The sequence below is a fragment of the Vollenhovia emeryi genome, unplaced genomic scaffold (assembly GCF_000949405.1).
Source record: "Vollenhovia emeryi isolate VEMERY1.0 unplaced genomic scaffold, V.emery_V1.0 DF939391.1, whole genome shotgun sequence".
NCBI classification, from domain to species: domain Eukaryota; kingdom Metazoa; phylum Arthropoda; class Insecta; order Hymenoptera; family Formicidae; genus Vollenhovia; species Vollenhovia emeryi.
Window position 1 is genome coordinate 48,808 of NW_011966975.1, and position 18,137 is coordinate 66,944.

An 18,137-nucleotide genomic window follows, 5' to 3' on the forward strand; every position below is an offset into this window, starting at 1 on the left:
AATTAATACTCTGAGTTTTTGACCTTGAAATGTTGCCGCTCGCGCGGCCATATTGGAAAAATGGAGCAAAAAATGACTTTTTCACGAATATCTCGTTTCCAGTGTCAGATACGTGAAAAATAGTTCTTATAAAAAACGTAGAGCATAAAATTCTCTACATTTTATGTTTGAACTTCTTTTTTCTCAGATCAATAGTTTCTGAAATACAATGCGATAAAGTGGAGTATTTTTTCCAATTTGTCAGAATATTTCACTTTTCTCTGAAAATTTAAGTTAGTTATTAAATCAGATCGGCTATTTCACTTATTTCGTTAAGAGATATCTCTCAAGACGGTCTCATAACTCGGTTTTTTAAAGGAGTTTTTAAGCAAAAACCGACTAAACCGAAATAGTCTAGTACCTGGGACACAGCTCCAGTGTTAAGTTACATAGAAAAACTTCCTCCAATGGCTCAACTAAAAATGAAGGATGCAGTTGAAAAACTAGCAACCTTATTAGCACTGTCAACAGCACACAGACTCCAGACTTTAGCTTTGATCAATATTGAAAATATTTCAAGATCCTCCTCAGGAATTACAATAAAAATACCGGATCTAATCAAGACATCCAAACCAGGGTCCTTTCAACCTGATTTATATCTACCTTTCTTTGCTACAAAGCCTAGTCTGTGTGTTGCTTCCTGCGTTTTGGAATATTTAGAGATCACAAGGCATTTAAGAGATAAAAAGAACAAACGATTATTGATTTCGACAATTAAATCGTATGGCCCGGTTAGCTCTCAAACCATAGGACATTGGATAAAAGCTTTATTATTCAAAGCAGGTGTTGACACAGAACAATTCTCTGCGTATAGCACCAGACACGCAGCAGTCTCAGCGGCTTTTAAGAAAGGAGTAGATATCGCGACTATTAGGCGAACAGCGGGCTGGTCGGCACAGTCCCAGACATTTATGAAATTCTATAATAGGCCGATTCATTCATCTAATGATAAATTTGCGCGTTCGGTATTATTATCCTAAAAAGTAATAAAGATTTGAGTTATATAATTTGCTAAATATCTACATTGTTCTTTCTATATCATCGACATATTTAGCGTGTAACTCATTTTTTCCTTTTTGGCGCCGTCCCTCCTGCCTAGTCTAGGGTCCCCTAGGCAACGTCCCGCCCTCTATATCTTCATATTGTTTTTTTTTATAAATAAGGTTTGAGTTATGATCTCAATGATGATCCTGGGTATTGAAAAAAATTCTGGGTGATCATGAGGGAGGGACTTGGATCATCTTCGAACGAGACGGTAAATATAATATCGATCGAACTTCGCCCGCCTTCGGCGGGCTCGTTCGATCATTCCATTATATTAACCGTCTCGTTCTTGATGATATAGAAAGAACAATGTTGATATTTAGCAAATTATATAATTCAAATCTTTATTACTTTTTAGGATAATAATACCGAACGCGCAAATTTATCATTAGATGAATGAATCGGCCTATTATAGAATTTCATAAATGTCTGGGACTGTGCCGACCAGCCCGCTGTTCGCCTAATAGTCGCGATATCTACTCCTTTCTTAAAAGCCGCTGAGACTGCTGCGTGTCTGGTGCTATACGCAGAGAATTGTTCTGTGTCAACACCTGCTTTGAATAATAAAGCTTTTATCCAATGTCCTGTGGTTTGAGAGCTAACCGGGCCATACGATTTAATTGTCGAAATCAATAATCGTTTGTTCTTTTTATCTCTTAAATGCCTTGTGATCTCTAAATATTCCAAAACGCAGGATGCAACACACAGACTAGGCTTTGTAGCAAAGAAAGGTAGATATAAATCAGGTTGAAAGGACCCTGGTTTGGATGTCTTGATTAGATCCGGTATTTTTATTGTAATTCCTGAGGAGGATCTTGAAATATTTTCAATATTGATCAAAGCTAAAGTCTGAAGTCTGTGTGCTGTTGACAGTGCTAATAAGGTTGCTAGTTTTTCAACTGCAGCCTTCATTTTTAGTTGAGCCATTGGAGGAAGTTTTTCTATGTAACTTAACACTGGAGCTGTGTCCCAGGTACTAGAATATTTCGGTTTAGTCGGTTTTTGCTTAAAAACTCCTTTCAAAAACCGAGTTATGAGACCGTCTTGAGAGATATCTCTTAACGAAATAAGTGAAATAGCCGATCTGATTTAATAACTAACTTAAATTTTCAGAGAAAAGTGAAATATTCTGACAAATTGGAAAAAGTATTCCACTTTATCGCATTGTATTTCAGAAACTATTAATCTGAGAAAAAAAAGTTAAAACATAAAATGTAGAGAATTTTATGCTCTACATTTTTTATAAGAACTATTTTTCACGTATCTGACACTGGAAACGAGATATTCGTGAAAAAGTCATTTTTTGCTCCATTTTTCCAATATGGCGGCGCGAGCGGCAACATTTCAAGGTCAAAAACTCAGAGTATTAATTAGTATGCTAAACCTAAGAACTATGCCAAGTATAAAGTTTCCTTGACCTTTTGCAAGGTAAAGCCCTTTTTAGGCCTCTATTGCCTGGACTAATGTATGTTAGTCGAAATTCCAGAACAAAATGAATAGAATGCAATGTGAAATTATACTTAACAAAGTAAAATAATTATTCTCTCTCTTTCTCAACTTAAACTAAACTAAAAACTAAATATCCATGTACATGTATGAGGAAAATAAATGTAGGTATATTTTCTTATACATATAGCTTTTATAAAATGTCGAAAATAAATTTTATTAACATATATTTTTAAACAATAACGAACAGGTGTAAAGATGTGATTATAGTTCCATTCATTAATACAATTTATTTAATAGTTGCAGAACGTATCAAGCTTCTCTAAGCCTTTATGAGTTGCAACAAGTAATAAAAAATATGCAAATATGAATATTATAAACGGAAATGTTATAACTTCGTAGAGATGTAATAACATTTCTTATTCACGACTTTTGTAGTTATTCACTTCTCCCTGCTTTCAACTTTGATGTTTATCACTTTCTACTTTACCTTATGTTTACTTAACATTTTCGTTTATGATATTTATATTTGCATATTTGTTATTACTTGTAACTCATAAAGGCTCAGTCAAGCTCACAACATTCCACAAACTATTAAATAAGTTGTATTAATAAATAAAACTACAATAATAAATTTAAACCTGTTTGTTATGGTCCTTCCAATCTTTTAACTTTGTATTACAAATCATGAGCTCGACCTTTCATTAAACAATTTTGTAATTTTATGTTTTGTACATTTTACGAACATATATTTTGTCTACATTCCACAGCTTAGACTCAAAATTCAGTTAAAATTGAAATCTTAGGTAATTTTATTAAGACCTCATTTCAGACATCTCCAAATATAGCTCTATAAACAAATTTGATTATTTCTAATAAACAACATACATAATATTGTTATATCCGCACTCAACATCCAGCGTTTGACTCTTATTGCCCCCTTTGCACTACGCATTTTAATTATTTTTTTTATAAATAAAAAAATTCTTAGGTGTTTTCAAAATGTCAAGATATTTTTATGAATTATTTGTTATACACACTTGGTACGTTTGTACACAGGAGGATTGTGAAGCAATTGGCCAATACCCATAAAATGCATTCATTAACTAAATATAAACAAACCATTATTAAAAATATTTTTTTTAATATACCAGGATGTTTAAAAATATTGTAATTGAGAATAGACTGGAAATGTTGTAGGATTATTTTATTATACATATAAAATGGCTTAAAAAATTGTTTACCAAAAAATATTAACAGGTACAGGATGCGTTGGAAATGGTATATGAATTCACATATTATATAAAACCACTGAACTACCTACAACTTGCTCGGATTATATCAGCTTATTTTCTATTTATTTATATCAAAATTAGTCCTGATTTAGCTCTATTATTGCAAACAGTAATGTAAGAAATATGCAATATTATTTTACTGTTTTTGTTAAAAACTTAATATAGTGTGATGTCAATTATTTAAAGTAAAATTTATCTAACAAAATTACCTTTTTAAAAAAGGTACAATAAGGCCAAGTATACGTGTAGAAAGAACAAATATATAAAGAGCAAAATATTAGTTAAAAAAAGTACTCAAATCTATCTTCTCTACAAAATATATCTTCTCTACAAAAGGAATGATATCAGAAAATTGCACCAACTATAAAAATTCTATTAAAATGTTATGTCCAATGATTATAGAATACGATTTTATATAGTAAAAGTTTTGAGCGTATTGTTTTACACTCCAATATTTGGTGTATATTAATAAAAACCTAAAAAATGTGTAAATCTATAGAAAATTAAACATTCTACATTTAATTAAATGTGATTATAAATGTGTTTTGTAATATTTTTCTAAAATTCTTGAAGATGTTTACAATCAGAATTTTAATTAAATAAAACATTTTATTGGAAGAAATAAAGAAGATAATATTAAACAGACAAATATTTATACAAATAAATATTTTATTCTAAATTCTTAGCGCTGCTAAGACGGATTTCAATGACCTTGACCTATGTTGTCAAGGTCACTATTGAGTGACCTTCAAGAGATTTTAGCTGCCGCTCGTTTGTTGAAAAATTATTAACAAAAAAGTTTAAAGACGAACATAATTTTACAATACCATGTATGTTGAAGAACTCTTGAAGGTCACTCAGGAGGGTGACCTTGACAGTATACATATATCAAAGTCATTGAAATAGGTGAGGACGTCGGTTTTATACATAATTACCAAAAACACTTATACTATAATTTAGTGTTAATTATGTGCTTTTAGTATGTACTAGTTTCAATTTTGGTGTGCCACCTCTTACACTGAAAAACGAGCCCAAAGTGTACTTTGTACAAGAGAGAAGTATCAATAATAATAACAATTTTTGAAATGTCTTGAACATAATATATTTAGTAGTTTGTTGCTTGCAAAATATATATATGTATATACATATAACCGATTTTATTGCTCTACCTTCATTTCGAGAAAACAAAAGTAAAGAGCTTAAGAGTCAAATATATTACAGAAATCAGTTATGTAAAAATGAGAGACAACATTTGACAAATAAATGTTAATATTACCACTGACCATTGTTACTACCTCTACTCTACATGTGACATTGCTACTTTTACCAACAATTGACTTGGCGCTATGCAAATTATTGATTTATTTTATTTTATGTTATATTCTATTTATAACTTGGTTATAATATAATAAAATAAATATACATATAAAATTTTTTTCATATTGTATCATAAAATGATTTTGTAATACAAAAAGTTTTTGAAGAGTTCTGGAAGTTCTGTTGAGAATTCTGATTAGTTTCTGTAGAATTCTTTCAAAAATCCTAATGAGAAAATATATGAGATTGCAAGTAGAAGAGTTACAGACAATTAAATGTGTTGATTTTTTAGTTATAAGATGTAAAGAAAATTTTGTAGGCTTGTGGCAGTTCTGTTGTATTTAATTAGTTGATTTAAAAGTATGTGGAAAATATGTGCTACTGTTCAATCCAAGAAACTGCGTTTTTAAACCGATAATACTCAGTGTACAGGAGGTGATGGAAACAGTATATAAAAATTCATATAATTAAACCATTGGGCTATCTACATTTTGCTCGGATTGCATCTACCTTTTTAATTTATTGCTAGATTCAATCTTAATTATATACTTTGTAGATTAAATCTTAATTCTATTTTTGGTAGATTAACAGTTTATGCATGTTTCAGCCTCCTAAAGGGATACCTAGTCATGACGATGTACTTGGAGTTGTTAACCATGTTGACCAGATGGTGACATTACTAATGCTGGAGCTACGGGATTCAAATTCGCATAATCATTATCAACAGGACAACACCGCAACGCATTCTCCATGTTTAGAATATTTATTAAGTGAAAATTTACTTGTTAAATTGTACGATTGGAGTATATATACAGGAAGGTATATCTTTATTCTTATAATATATATATAATTTTTATCTATATTTTATATTTAACTCCTTCGTCTTCCATTAGAAAAGAAAAATATTTAGTTTTGGGATACTAAATATGAAAAATTAAAATAAGTTCAAAATAGCGTACAGTTCTGACAGGCAAAAATAAAATATTTTACAATTTTAATAATATTGTGCACATTACAAAGTTTTTAAAATCAGGAAGTATAAAAATAACTTTTTGTATTTTATGATAGTATTTATTATGTTTTTACTAAAATTGAAGTAATGGTTTTAAAGCTAAAACCTATGTGACCTTACTTAATTTATCAAAGATTTCATAATTTAAATCTGCTTGGACATATTTGTCCTATTGAACATGAAAGAACTTGTAAGTTAATTCTATACATTTATATCTATACATATATCTATTTAAGTGTATATTTATAAATTGCTGTATTACTGTACTATTTAATTGTGGCTGTGTAAATTACTGTACTATACATATATTGTATATAATAAATTTTCTTATAGATTTAATAATGCAGTGAGATTGGCACAAATAAAGCTTTATGAGTTATTAATTTCACATAGTGGTGCTCTTCTTGCACATGAACCAGTTACAAGACCGCTTCTGCGATTATTAGAAGAATGTGCAAACGATATTATGCTATTAGAAGTAGAAAAAAAATTAGTAGTATTATTGAATCAGCTATGCGTTGCCTTAATGCAAAATATGGCATTACTTGATTTGTTCTTTCATTCAACTGCAACTATGAAGAATAAGTAATAATTTATTATTGTTATGATCAGTAATGAGCAATGTTTTATATGAAAGTATAATCCTTATAAAAATGATTAATGATTTTAGATTCATCATATTTAATCTATTAATACCTCGCGTTCATCGGGAAGGTGATATCGGCCAGCAAGCACGTGACGCTATGTTATTATGTATGTCACTTTCTAAAAAAAATGACGAAGTTGGATTATACATCGCTGACCATTCCAACATATGTCCTGTAATACAATTATTGTGCTTTGAAATGAGACATGGTTGCAAAAATGTACATACAAAAGTAATATAAACAATATTGTATTTATTCAGGTACTAGCTACAGGATTGAGTGGCCTTTATTCTTTACTTCCAAGAAAACTCGACATCGAAACGGATGATTGGCATCAACTTACACCGGATGATGTGAATGATTTACCTGCACTTACACAAATTATGAATTCTCTAGAATTCTGCAACGCAGTTGCGCAAGTGGCACATCCGATGGTACAGAAACAGTTACTTGAATTTTTATATCAGGGTTTTCTAATTCCCGTTATGGGCCCAGCATTGTTACAGGTGAGTGTTTATTTAAGAAAAAATTAAAGAGCAGCCCATGAAAATTTAATACACTATCAATATTTCATAATGTAAATAATTTTCTGTTTTGAAAAGAGATGTGTTATCTTTCTATTTCTTCTTTAATTAAATTAAACTTATTTTTAAATTAAACCTATTATGCTTTGAGATATTAGAATTACATAAGAGTATGAACTCATTTATTTGTAATATACAATTTGTCACAATGTAAAAGCAAACATATATGATTGAGATATTATTATTAAATATTACCTTGGTATTATTATTGTTAAATAATACCCTGATTGAGGTAATATTTTTTTCATTAAATTTTTGCCAGTTCTGGTCGAATAATGTTATTTATCTCATGTATGATTTATTTGCATATTGTCTTAAATTAAAATTTGTTATACAATTTAATATATTATTGAATATTTACATCTTATCACACAATGTATGGTTAAATTGTTCTTGTTTGTATAAAATATAAAAAGCAACAAGCATGAACTGATAAATATTATTCAAAATGGGAAGCAATATTTGTTTATAAATTATTGTTTTGAACATGAATTTCTAACAATAAGTAGAAAGTTAGTCTAGAATTAGCTGTTTCCAGATAAAACCAATCAACAATCATGAAAATAGTCATTCATATTATATAAACTAAAAACTGATGGAAAATATATAGAAATAGTAATAAATATGGGTGTATCTTCGGGGAGGTAGGCACTAAGACGCGTCACTTATTTAGTTTTTGGCAAGAAAAATAACGCGTTAGAATTAGACCAGGATTCCAACCTGGGACCTTCCGCTTGCGGGACGAATGCTCCTCCATCTGAGCTATCCAGGCCCACTATCAGTAATTGATAACAGTAGAAACTTGATTTTATGTTAAGTAATATATCATAAAATGTACCTCATAATCTATCAAATCATGTGAAAATGTTTTATTTTAAGACAATAAGTAAGTAATCGCTATGCTTTTATGTGATAGATTGTATGTTATTTCAGTTATATTTTATATTAAGTGTGGTGAAAGAAGGTGTTTTTTAATTGCACATATAAATATATTATTAATTAGACGCACAAATGCATTTCAACATTACTTTATGTAGTAAAAATATCTGCAAATTGAATTAAATAGGATTTAATTAAAATTTAATGAACAATCACCTTTAACATATAAATTATAACTTATCAATTATGAATGATTAAGTAGTAAACATAAATAATTAAAAATATAAGATATTTTATCTCAATAAATATATGTATATATTTTTACCATTCTATTGAAAATTTATAATATTAAGTTTTGCTCCAAGCATTATTAGAATTTTTCAAATTAATTTTTTATGTTTAGCATATTTTTTAAATATTTGCATAAGTTAGAATCAGTAAATTTTTATACAAAATATTTTAATTTGGCGACTTTATTGACTTCATACGCATAATACATTTTACATGCTATCAAAATGTATGTGAATTTCTCAATGTAGCATAATGGAATAAGGTGCACTGTGAAAGCTAATGACATAAATCACTGATGTTATAATTTGTGGTTGTTGGTACCTTCCTCTCTTTGGTAATATTTTTATGACACTCATAGGATTCTCTTGGCTTGACTATAGAACAGCTAGATGCACAACAATATTGGGTTAGTACAACAATATCACTTTCATAATATGGCAATTCAGTTGATACAGTTTATACACTTTATACATATAGTAAAATTTTTTATAAGCCATATTAAAATATTCTATAAAGTATAATTTTTCATACTGAATGCGAGATATTTGAATATCCCATATTTATAGTTTCTCATTTATTTTGATAGATATATTGTTGCATTATATTATCTTTAGTATTAAATTAATTAAAAAAATAGTATTAAATTAAGTCCTTTTTTAAAAGTGTTCTGTTTTTTGAGCATTATAAATTATAGTATTTAAAAATTATTTTTAGATTAAAAGTATCTGCTGAAATATTAATAGTTATTGCTATTTTATAAATTATAGTATCACTTAAATTATAAATTACTAACTCTAATTTAGTAGCATAACTTATTATGAATTATAAGCCACACATACGCTTATTAATCTTATCAAGTCAGTGTTATACTGTTATCTGCTATCTAATATGACAAAACACTGATAAGTGCAGATAATAAAAAGACTACGTGGTTTATAATTTATAGCGCACACTCAAATACACATATTGCTGTTATTGTCTTGCTTAATAATTGTTTTTGCTTTCTTTATTGTTTTACATTATTTACGTAATAATCTCCACTCATATACTTAATGAGTACTTTTGATCCACCCGTTTCTTTTGTGCTTTTATTATTTTATATTTATCTAGTATCATTATTTGACAATAAATATACATATAATATTTTGCTTTCTTTATTGTTTTACATTATTTATGTAATAATCTAATTTATGTAATAATACTCTACTCATATACTTAAGGAGTACTTTTCATCCACCCGTTTCTTTTGTGCTTTTATCATTTTATATTCATCTAGTATCATTATTTAACAATAAATATACATATACATATTAATCATTTGTTTCCAAATTTTATTTTTTACGTTATTAGATAAGTAGAAATAAACATTTCTATAATTCTAGTAAATATAGAAATATAGACTATTGAGCTTTTGTGACAATCTGTATACGCTAATAATAAATACTATATTAATCTGTATGTATGCTTATACACACTTTATGTGCTTTCTTTCACATATTTTCACATATTAATCAATTAATATATTACCTTCATATTACTTTATGACTTATAGTATATAAAAATATGTATCCTTCTTTTACCACATAAAAAACTGTAATCATGGTATTTAAAAGTAAAAAATAAAAATACTAACAGAAAATGGAGCTGTATAAGAATTAATATTAGTCTTAATTATTTGTTTTGTTTCGTTTCTTCATTAGTTGTCTAGCGCACCAGAAATGTATTCCTAATTTATAGAGAATCGTGATGACGTCATATTTTTTCACATTATTAATATTTAAAGAAATTAGAATTTTATTTATCGCGTTTTAACTCCTTATATCTTTGTAATGTATGGAAAATACTTGTTTATATAATATTTGAAAAACTTTTCACCTTGATTATTTTCTTTTTCGTTTTTCTTAAAAGTTGACTGACCTACATGAAAAATACTAAAACAAGTAAATTTTGAATAGAGTTTAAAATCTTACTTGGAACTTTCAAGATTATCAAAGTTACACATTCATTTTTTAAATAAAATTAATTGTAAATTTTCTAATAAATTGATTTCCTTAATATTCTATATATCTCATAAAACATTCACTTTTCAATAATCGTATTTCAAAATTTTTATGAAGAAAACAATTGAATAAAGTAATTGATACAAAGAAGTTGTATAGTTATTTTTAAAAAATATGCAATTGCACATTGCAAGTTATAAAATTTTTTATCTTACAATTGTAATTATATGCTTTTTTACATCAATCAACTTCTTTTATTGCAATTTTATGCATAAACGTGTGCATATTAAAACAAAAATCTTATGTGTATCTTTTATATTATCTTAATACTTTAAATTATTAAGATGTTATTTAAAAATGAATATATGTAAATATATATACATAAGATTTTTATTTTTATTTTTTATATTTTTTATTAAGGTATAACAAAAATAAAACAAAATATCTCATAAATTATTAATTTTTAGATACTGTTCTATTTTATATACATATATTGACGGGAATGAAATTATGGAAGAAAAAATTATACAGTTCTATTTAAGAATAAACATGATCTTGATATGGCAGTTCAGATTAAACTAATACTATTATTTTGCATCCCTCAAAGCATACTCAAGTTGTTTCGACATTTTTTGTGCAAATTAGTTGATTACAAAATTAACAGAATAAAATTTTTTATTTTACATTCTTGTAAATTATGTCATGTAATGAAAAAATTTATTTTTGTTATCTAGATACATCTAACAAAAACCGATTTTGTAAAATGTGTTATAAATCTCATATCATAAAAAATATAATGGAAATTACTAACACAATATAACAAGTTGACTATAGAAATTAAGCAGAGAATCTGTCATTTTCTAATTATTTAAATGATTACTAAATGGCAGATCTTGCTTGCTTTTTGTCGATAATCAGCAGACTCTGCTAGTACTCAAAATAAATAATCCACTTTTGAATAATTATACTTCTGAATTTAACAAACACAGAGTGATTAGTGATACATCAACCAAAAAATATACTGTCCACATTTTATCTTGTTGACTTGGTACTCTGTACTGGCTCTTTAGGTCACTGGATCTTTTGCCGTGTAATTTCTCTTTTTGTACATTAAGTTTGTTGTGTATGTACATGCAACAATTACTCACAATCTTGAATGAACTCAAAAATCAAATTGTTACTCCTATGGCGTAGCAATGACGACGGAAATGCTGGTGCAAATGTGAAATTTAAATCTTCTTGACGTTACTTATCATCATGGAAGTTACATAGAACATTTATAACATGAAAGATCGAGTTGGGTGAGGTTTAATTCAATAATTAGGATCAAAACTTTAACAGTTTATCTTCTGGTTGATGTATCACTAATCACTCTGTATTTGTAAAAAATACAGTCATTTGAAATCGAATGAATTATTTTGAAAAACCCTGTAAAATAAAAACTTAATGAATGCAGTTGTGATATCAATTTACCATAATATTCTGCTTGAATTTGCTGGCAAAAACTACTAGTATACTGTTAATATTTTTTTGCTGAATAGAAATGTGGAGATAATATACGTTTCATTTTAGAATAAGTTGTGATCTGAGAAGAAACAAATTGTTTTGTTTTTGAAAACTCATTTCACTAACTAGAGATTTTCAAAAATGTAAACAAAATACAAAAAGTATGTGGAAGTTACACTAAAATCTTTTTGGAAATCTTATGTACCATTTTCATTATAATATAATAGTTTTAATATCGCATTTAGTACTTTTGTTATTATCATATAAACATAATGTTTCTTCAGGTGTTATGCAAAATATTATAATAATGTGCATTTAAAGAATGACTTGTTTTAAGATTACAGATGATGTGCATCTCATACAAGAAATTTGATTGTGTTAAAGTAAAGCACAGGCAGTGACAGTAAAGAAAGATGATTATCAAAATAATTTCTAAAAATTCTTTTAGTAGCTCATATAAGCCAGCCATATACTATACATATACAAATAAAACTGATATCTATTAAAGGATTTTTGAGATCGCCAATTTTGAATATAACATTTTAGACATTTAAAATTGAAATAATGGATTCAATATTGTAGTCATAAAATTAAAATTTTTAATAAAATCCAAAAGGTTGCTAATTTTGAAAATAATATTCTAATTTCAAAAATTATAATGCCAAATCTAATATGGTGTTTTAATACATTGAAATATACACGTATTAGAGAATGAACAAAATTTTAGAAACTAGAGTTTGTGAGGAGCTAAATTCCTTTTTGACGTAATTGGTAAAAAAATCGAATTCCTATTAATTACTTTATTTAAGCTAGATATGAAGGTCTTGTGGTTCTCAGTCCTATTAGACATAGACTTATTGTTAGTACACAGTCCTAATACGTAGACTGTTTGTCGCCTATGTGTTAGAAGTTTGTTCGCTCCTCGTGGTTTCACAACAATCTGATTATTTAGAATTCATTACTAAAAAATCGGTCCTCATTCAGCTGACCAATTCTGGATGACATTGGAATATACTCAGTGATCCTTGTTTGAGATTTATAACAACATGCAAAAAAAAAATAAAAAGTTGAACTCTTGGAGTCTCTTGTATACCATTAGTGCCAAAATTTAACTTTAATGTCTCGATTGAAGACAACAGGATGTCTAATAATAGATGTAATTCTGATAGATTGAGTGGGTTACACTAAATACAAAAATCTTCTGTTATTTTGCGATTTTTGTAAAAATCAATAAAAAATTAATTAATACAGATCCTGCAAATGAGCATGTATCCGTGCAACATGTAACAAAGATAATCCAGCATTATTCATCATTAGTGACTACTTAGAAGAGTGCTCTCCCCAATATTTCACTGTGTGCTTTCAATCGCTGTAAACATATGTTGATTCGTAGATCTTCACTAATTAATTTTTCATTAATTAATGAAAAACTCGCAAACAATAAAAACTTTTGATTTAGTTTAACTCATTCTATCCACCCATGATAGCATGCAATTATCAGACACACATATAAGCTGATTTATTTTGATTTAATTAGATTTTTTAGAGAAATAATTTATATCTTGGAAAATTTTCTAACAAAGTTGTACAATTTTTAGAGGGGAATATTGCTATAATTTGACCTTAGATAACATTGTCAAGGTCATAATTAACTTGATTTTTTAAATGAAATTTTTTAATTTTTATTGCTTAATTTTGTAGATGACATTGAGATGTTTTAAAACACTCTTCTAAGTCCTGTGTTTTATCTTAGATGTGTATACATATACATATATTGTCTTTCACGTAAGAAAAGTGTAGGAATTGTAATTTTTTATTCTCTGAAGGTTATTAGTATTATTGAAACATTTTTATGTAAACAAATAAATGATAATTTGTTTTATTAATTGTTATTATTTGACAAAAATAATTTTTGAGAGTAAAAATAAGTAGAAAAATTTTGATAATTATTTATATCTTTTATTTAAATCAAAACTTGCATAATTGTAATAATTTTTTAATAAAGTCCATAAACGTCATAGATATAAGGTAACAAAAAGGATAAATTAATAACATAATTGTAGAACTTTTTTGTTACTAATTAATTACTAACATTTTGTTTATAAATTAGTAATTGTTTTTTTAAATTATATACTGTATATTGTTTTATTCATATGTATGTGTGTGTGTATGTGTATGTGTGTGTAATAACGTGAGTATGTGTACTTTTATTTTAATTCTTAAAAATAAATTACAGACAACCGTGGACGAATTGGTTACAGCCACAGCTTATTTTGATTTGTTTCTTCGATCTGTGACCGATCCTGGCTTGTTACGATCGCTTGTTAGATTTCTATTAGAAGACAATTTTGATGACTGTAGAATATTGGATAGCTTAATACAGAGGATTTCTTCTCGATCAAGGGTAAATTAGAAACTCTTCTTACAATCCATTTCACAGTATACATTTCTTTAATATAAACTTGTTTCTAACATTTTACTTTTTAATTTAGTTGTGCATAGTTACTCTGGCATTGTTTGAAACGCTAGTTAATTTGAATTGCGAAGATGTTATGTTGGAATTGTGTCTGGGCGCATTAAATCCATGCTCACATGTAATGCTTTCTCAGCGTAGCCGACTGAGAGATATAGATCCTTTTGGACGTGCAGCAGAAAAATTTTTATCCCTAACACCAAGTTGCTGCTCTGTATTTATGTCATCTGATTCACAAGCAAATTCTTTACCTAATACCGTACCATCTACACACGACAGACATGGATATACCACATCTGATTCCATGAAATCGCTACCGGCATCGATAAATTACGGTACCAGATTATCAGACAGCTTGTATGGAAATTATCATGCATATCTCTGTGATGCCAGACAAAAGATCAAAGCTTGCCGTATTGCGTGTTCCAATTGGTCTTGCCAATATGATGGTAATTTACTTCGAAATAGCAATACAAGTAGCATAACTACGTTGACAGATGAAAATATAATATCTAGTCAAGTACAGAAAAAGATAGAAGAATCTAGAGCCTTAGAAATGATTAAGAATACCATGAAATTGTGTGAAAGTAATGATAGCCCATCACTGGACAATGTATTACTTAATATTCAATCCTTGTTGGAGGGTAAAGATTTAAATAGCAATGAACATAATGTTAAAAGTGAATTGAATTTGGATATTGCGCTATCTCTTGATGAACAGACACAATTAGATGCTGATATTGCAGAATTGTTGAGCGAAAATATCGGAATGACAGAATGTACAGAAGAAACCTGCCTAGAGAAGAAGGAATCGGATAGCTGCATAGATAATTCGACTACGGCTCTGAATTCGCTTATGTCATTGGGTGAGAGTAGCGGTTATGAAAGCTTTGCGTTTAAAGGATCGCCAGAATCAACGCCAGATAACGAAACCAGCGAGGATCGTATGAGTGAACATGACGAAATGCATGTTGTAATTAAGAATGAGATTGCCGATGTTGCTATGCGTAATGTCGGGGAATCAAATCCCCAGACAACGGCAGAAGCATTATCTAGTAAATCAAATAAGGACCTTTTATATCGACAAGATGTGTTTAACGGGCAACCAAATGTTGGCATATTTTTAGACGTGGTTTTACGGAAACTTGAATGTATGACAAGCAATAATGTGTATGTCAATTTACACCTCACAGGCCTTATTAGCAGATTGGCGATATACCCGCAACCTTTATTGCAATCGTTTTTGCTGAATCATTCTCTTGTATTTCAACCCAGCATCAGATCTTTATTTCAGGTATATATTTATCAAGTTATGGTTGTATTTATGATTGAAATTTTGAATAATATATTCCAAAATATTAAAATAATAACTTTTGTCTTTTTTGGAATAAAACAAACAAATAGAATAATCGGTTTATTTATCAAAAATATTAAATTAAAGCCTAATATAAACCTGCAAACGCGAATATTTGTGCAATATTGTAATTATATTTTCTTTCATTTGTAATATTTTCAATGCTTGAATTAGGCTGGAACAAATTATGATCTCTGTTCAAGTCTTCAACCAAAATATGAATTTCATAATGAGATCAGAACACCTGTTTTTATAATGTTCGTTAAAAACTTCCTATTATCATTATAAATAATGTAAACTCTATAATATTTATATTTTTGAGATTTGTTGTTATAAAAATAAAATTGATTTTTTTTCAAGAATTAAAATCTATCAAATTTTCTTATACTGACAAAATACGTTTGATTAAATAATTTTGTGTCTTATATTCAGTCCCTTCTTTTACAATTTTGTACGTAGTATTTCTAAAATTAGATGCTTATACTTTGATGGTTTTTGATCCAAGATTTTCATGGTTTCCTAATTAAAATTACAAAATTTTTGCAAAATCTTTGATATATTTTTATGAATATTGAGATGCATTATAGAAAATATTTTTTGAAAAATAGGTTTTTATATTCAATTTACTCTGTTGTAATTAATTGATTTGCTGTGTTTGACTTAAGTGACACATCTTTATATTTTATTATATGTATACACTGCATGATTTTGAGATTTATAGTACATTAAAGCTTAGTACATTTTAATGGATATTCAATTAATTAAAATATTTCATTATTGGAGTTGTATGTTTAAACACTCTGCGTTTGTTCGGAATCTTATATGTATGAGTATATTAGGTATTTGGTTTTAAGCACAACTCCATGCTTCATAGACAAAAAAAGAAGTGAATCTAATCATAATACAAAATTGAAAATGTTAATATATTTATAATGGTCGAAGAAGTGGTCTTTAATAGTTACTATAAAAAGAAAAATCTTGGAATTTTAGCCATTTTATTTTATAATTGACTAAAGAGAAATCTGAATTGAAACTAATTTTATGGTAAATCAAGCCAATAGAAGGTATGAATATGTATCATAAATATCCGAATTATAAATGAATATTGCATGATTGTCCGTGATTGGTTTATATTGGCTTTATTCTAATTTTAAGAATCATTTGACGCCAGCAGATGAATCAACACGATTAAGCAAAGCAGTTAATCGACCATGACTGGCTGTGTGTTTTAATACAGAAAATTTATTGCGAAAAATATCTCAGCCTGGGTTTGAACCTGGACCTCCCTTCACTCTAGGCGGGCGTCTCAACCAATTCGGTCGCCATGGCCTCGGACCTCGGAAGGAGGAAGGTCCAAGTTCAAACCCTGGCTGAGGTAATATTTGTCACAATAAATTTTCTGTGTTAGAAAACACATAGCCAGTCATGGTCGATTAACCGCTATGCTTAATCATGTATATTCTAATTTGTTTGAGTTGTACTCTTCTTTAAAAGACATTATTTTTATAATTTCAATGAATATTGTCAACTGTATTAGAAAACAAGAGAAATTGTATTTTAATAATTTATTTTACAGGTGCTTGCATCATTAAAACACAAAATAGATCAATCTCTCTCGAAACAAAATAACGTGGATTTATTGGTTGAACAAGCAAGATCATTTCTGATTAGTCGAGAAAATAAATTAGTGAATGCAAGGAAGAATGTAATGGAAGCTGCTGCCCAATCTTCATGTATTAAAAGACATTCTTTGACTGGTGAATCATTTTCAAGGGGTATTATTTATTTCTTAAACATAAGAATTAAGTAAGAATATTCTTAAAGTCGCCAGCAGTAATTAATAAATTAATAACGTCGGTGATTTTTGTCGACCGTGTCTGGCAATTAAAATTCTTATTGCGAAAAATATTACCCCAGCCAGGATTCGAACCTGGGACCTCCCTACAATCCGTGACGGGCGTCTTAGCCAGCTCGACCACTGGGGCTGTGATAATACTATTCGCAATAACGTGTATATACCTTTAAGATGTTGTTTACGCGTCTATTTCGACTTTTCAGAAACTGTGCGTCGATACGGATTGTCGACCGCACAATAACCTGTCGATACGCGGAAAGGGAAATTAAAAAAAAAATCGCGTATCGACAGGTTATTGTGCGGTCGACAATCCGTATCGACGAACAGTTTCTGAAAAGTCGAAATAGACGCGTAAACAACATCTTAAAGTTATATACACGTTATTGCGAATAGTA

At 28.5% G+C, this 18,137-nt stretch overlaps 1 protein-coding gene and 1 non-coding gene across 4 annotated transcripts in view; one reads left to right on the forward strand and one right to left on the reverse strand.

Annotated features, from left to right (window-relative positions):
• The window catches only part of LOC105558013 (UPF0518 protein GL19323-like), a 23,978-nt gene extending 6,253 nt beyond the window's left edge, over positions 1 to 17,725 (forward strand). The window contains exons 2-9 of one of the 3 annotated variants that reach the window (XM_012005493.1): positions 5,749 to 5,960; positions 6,487 to 6,738; positions 6,824 to 6,974; positions 7,061 to 7,306; positions 8,913 to 8,960; positions 14,297 to 14,464; positions 14,553 to 15,827; positions 17,464 to 17,725. In XM_012005493.1, coding sequence (XP_011860883.1) covers positions 5,749 to 5,960; positions 6,487 to 6,738; positions 6,824 to 6,974; positions 7,061 to 7,306; positions 8,913 to 8,960; positions 14,297 to 14,464; positions 14,553 to 15,827; positions 17,464 to 17,697 — 2,586 coding nt within the window. In that variant the 3' untranslated portion in view covers positions 17,698 to 17,725. The remainder of the gene's footprint in view (positions 1 to 5,748; positions 5,961 to 6,486; positions 6,739 to 6,823; positions 6,975 to 7,060; positions 7,307 to 8,912; positions 8,961 to 14,296; positions 14,465 to 14,552; positions 15,828 to 17,463) is intronic. The other 2 variants (XM_012005494.1, XM_012005495.1) reach the window with 2 other exon arrangements.
• A 71-nt stretch (positions 17,726 to 17,796) lies between these two features.
• Trnav-cac lies at positions 17,797 to 17,872 on the reverse strand. The gene is given in 2 exon segments: positions 17,797 to 17,830; positions 17,837 to 17,872. It is a non-coding gene; the product is annotated as a tRNA-Val (tRNA).
• Between the last annotated feature and the right edge of the window lie 265 nt (positions 17,873 to 18,137).